This window comes from Camellia sinensis, chromosome 6 (assembly GCF_055761805.1).
Source record: "Camellia sinensis isolate YWXY chromosome 6, ASM5576180v1, whole genome shotgun sequence".
NCBI classification, from domain to species: domain Eukaryota; kingdom Viridiplantae; phylum Streptophyta; class Magnoliopsida; order Ericales; family Theaceae; genus Camellia; species Camellia sinensis.
This window is the reverse complement of record NC_138966.1, coordinates 135,117,515-135,121,220: the sequence shown is the minus strand read 5'-3', so window position 1 is coordinate 135,121,220 and position 3,706 is coordinate 135,117,515. Positions and strand designations below refer to the sequence as shown.

The 3,706-nt window shown below is 35.6% G+C and overlaps 1 protein-coding gene across 1 annotated transcript; it reads right to left on the bottom strand.

Annotated features, from left to right (window-relative positions):
• Window positions 1-352: 352 nt before the first annotated feature.
• Window positions 353-3,227, bottom strand: LOC145793600 (uncharacterized). The gene is made up of 4 exons (XM_082876463.1): window positions 2,805-3,227; window positions 1,512-2,022; window positions 1,191-1,409; window positions 353-408 (listed from the first exon to the last, which is right to left on the bottom strand). Exons 1-4 carry the CDS (start codon window positions 3,225-3,227, stop codon window positions 353-355), a joined length of 1,209 nt encoding a protein of 402 aa, XP_082732589.1.
• Between the last annotated feature and the right edge of the window lie 479 nt (window positions 3,228-3,706).

Genomic DNA, 3,706 nt, shown 5'->3' with positions numbered 1-3,706 from the left:
TAAAAACTATAATGCAATTATATTCAGAGATGGTCAAATCTTTCTAGAGTTTTGACATTAATTTTTTATCATTTCCCCTGTAAAATTTTGAGCTCAAACTAAAATAAATATAATAAAGGGGATAGGAGGGGCGTGGGAGAGAAATGACATGTAAAGTAAGGAAATAGAGGAAGAGGAAGCCATTCTTAATGCATAACTAAGGGAAAGTGGAGTCACACATGATAATGAGACCCTCTTGCTTGGGTGGACAGGATCTCAGTGCATGTTAATCACAAAAAATCATGCATCAAGACATGAACTAGAAAAAATGTTCCCCATATCATTTGTAATGAGCTTAGATGTTTCCTTCTGCTCATCCAGCTTCCAATCTAAGTTTTCCAGCCTCTTTGTTAAATGCCTCTTTGTTGACTGCATAAATCAATATTAAACAAAAAAAAATCAAGAGTATTGCAAACACCATGATTAAAGAACTCCTACAAGAGAAAGCAGTAATTGCACATTGTCCAACTAATTATCCTACTTACGGCCAATGCTTCAGATACGTGTCTTATATTTTTAATTTACATTAATATATCCATAAAAGTAACTGGAAATTCAGCTCAGTTATTCTTATCCGAGAAAGATGTGAGAAAATCTTGCTAACTGTTTACTCAATTCCCCCATTGGTGAAATATCTAAAATCAAATTGCCTTCGGAAACAGAGTCCACATACCAGTATATAGAAGGTGAAAAAAAAATGTTGTCAACTTATCACAAACAAATATAAATTCTACTTGCAATTGGCAAATATATATATATATATATATATATATATATATATATATTTAAGAACAAAGATTTTTTTGCAATTTTTGAGAAACTCGTTATATGTATTTTCCCCTTCCTGAAAATCAGACTAAAATGCGACAACATATAAATCATAATGTAGATTTCAATCATATCTAGACACAACAAACAAAATGATACACGTCTACAACAAATACCATCTTCTTGGTGGTCTTTGTTATTGTTTGCTACTTAAAAACACATGCAGTCACAAAAACTCAAAAACAAAAGATGTTTAGGTTTGACTATCTGACAATTTTACATTAACAAAATTGAAGCAATATAAAACAAACTTAGTTGGACAAGCCATTTCAACAATGAAGGCTGGCAGAGATAAATGAAGCCATGTGCATAGGAAAACATACCTTTATCTCCAAACAGATAGTCCTCCCACCTCAATTCTTCATGGCTTTTGTCTTTGTTAATGGTCATGGCAGAAATGGACTCCAGTTTAGCAGCACTATTTCCATCATGTACTTCAGCAGTAGCAGTGTAAGCTGCTGCTCTACTTCCTCCATGTTGACTACAAAAAGCTGACTGTCCAAAGCCTGTAGTTCCAAATGTTGGTGTCGTGGACTGGGCTCCTGCAAAATAGATTGAGAAAATAATAATGACTCATATTGGTAGCAAAATAAATATGTAACCATATTAGACAGTAACCAGCAATAACTATTGTAAATACCCACCTAAGAAGGAATTCTGATCCCCAAAAGAAGACAGAGCAGTTCCAAAAAAGCTGCTGCTACCAGAAGCTGAAGTTGATTGCCCAAATGTTGGAGTGGTACCAAAACCAAATCCTGTGGTGCTTGATGTACCAAAGGTGGGGCTCCTTGAAGCTCCAAATGAAGAATCTTTTGATACACCAAAAACAGAGGCCTTTGATGGTTCCAATGTGTTTGGAGCGCCAGCACCAAATGCACCGCCACCCGTCCCAAATCTAAAAGCTGCAACACAATTATGTGAGCTGATAGGTGCACTGAAGGCTGGGGAGTGAGCAGAACCAGATGAATTTTGGGTTGATGCGCCAAAGGAAGTAGATGAACCAAATGGACTGCTTTGAAAAGTAGTTTGGTTTTGTGGCAACGAATTCCAAAATGAGTTAGATTGATTAGGATTCGATGCAAATCCTCCAAAAACAAGCTTCTGTCTAAATGCAGAAGATCCTACGAATATGACATAAAAGAAAAAGCTTTCAGTCTAAAGAAAATCAAGAGAAGGGCAGTCAGAAAAACAACATATTCCAATAAATAAGAATGGCACTGGAATTTTAACAAAATAAAAATAATACCATAACTTTTAAAGAGAATTGACATAATCACAAAAGCTCATAGGATAATACACTGAAGGGGGGGAAAAAACAATGGCAACGGCCAATGAGGCAATTGAAAACCAGGGATGTGTATTGGAACAAATGAGACAAGGAAGAAGAGAAAAACATCTCTTCGTCGTTTTTTTTATCATTTCTCTATTCTAAAATAGCCGTAAAGAAAAGAAGCAAAACAACCCCGCCAAGCTCATAAAGAAGAGAACATCTCTTTGTCATATTTTTTTAAATCACTTTTCTATTCTAATATAGCCACATGAAGGAAAAAAGCAAAGCAAACCACACACTGAATATCAGCTCATATCTTGTTTCTAGTCCCAAAAAAAGTAAAAAAATGCAGTACATCATCCAACCAAAAGAAGTGCTAGAAAGATCAAAGTCAGCATGCCGGCCATCAAGTTCCAATCTAGACAAGAATGTATGAATTTACTGATTGTTCAACTCTTCTTGACATTGTCTCAGCAAGTCTTCCAAGAATGGTATATTCAAAGCAAATAATATGGTAAAGTATTGCTATAACGAATTATCCTATCATCCTTTCATCACAACCAATTCAGTGAAAAAAATTTAAAACAACAACAAACAAAATTTAAAACAATTTAAAACAACAACAAACAAAATTGAAAAGATAAGGAATGAGAAACTTGAGACCTACCTGCACATCAAAATCTAACACCAGTATTACTGGTTCTCTGTTTAGACACTCTTCCTCTTCAACTTCACGGGCTGCTTCAAGTATTAGTTTTAAGGCCTTCTTGGACAGACTTTCAACTCCATCACTTGTATCAGCGTATGTTCCCCACCTCTGTTGATTACAATATCCCACTCCATCTATGAAACACCCTTTGTTCAGAATTAGCTGCAAAATGCTTTCTTCTCTTTCACATATATGCTTAGCACCTCCTATAATAACTTTAATCAGGCTCTCATGTGCGTCCACTTTACATTTAACTTTCAAATTATGCATGAGTTTCTTTTGTGACTCCTGGTGCTCACAACCAGACCACTCCCCCAAAAGCAAGAATTGTACAATTGGACCAAACCATGAGTCTTCCAAATCCCTGAGTGATGAAGGCATAAAATTGTGAAATTACCAGCTAATATATTATTTTGGAAAAAGAACCACACAACTAGTATTACATGACAGTAAAGAGGTTGTTATGATCTGGTTGCCTTCAAATTGCTGTCAATAAGACAATCTGTCACTAGCTACTGATTACCTTTGATAGATGTGACACATAGTGTACAATTTTGTGTAGATATTAAAATGGAGAACAGTAAAATAGCAGAAAAGATCAATCCAATATGCATCGTATTGAAGGAAAGACCAACCTCAAAAATTTGCCAAGGCCCTGATCAAGACTCTTTCTCTGCATCCACCACAATGACCTGTTCTTTTTTGTATCTTCTAAGGGTTGCATTGACGATGATAAGTAATTCTCCTCCAAAATCAATCTAAAGACTGGGGCTATGTAATCAACCACAGTAGAACCCCAAGGACAGTGCCAGCATTTGACACAAATTTTATCTTCAAAAAGAATCCCAGAACCAGAATTT

What these genes read in the sequence shown, in the direction of transcription:
- LOC145793600 (XM_082876463.1), bottom strand. Translation starts at nt 3,227, where the DNA reads ATGCCTTCATCACTCAGGGATTTGGAAGACTCATGGTTTGGTCCAATT. An exon ending in GGATCAGAATTCCTTCTTAG is followed by an intron (nt 1,410 to 1,511) that starts GTGGGTATTTAC and finishes TCTATTTTGCAG; the next exon opens with GAGCCCAGTCCACGACACCA. An exon ending in CTATCTGTTTGGAGATAAAG is followed by an intron (nt 409 to 1,190) that starts GTATGTTTTCCT and finishes TGATTTATGCAG; the next exon opens with TCAACAAAGAGGCATTTAAC.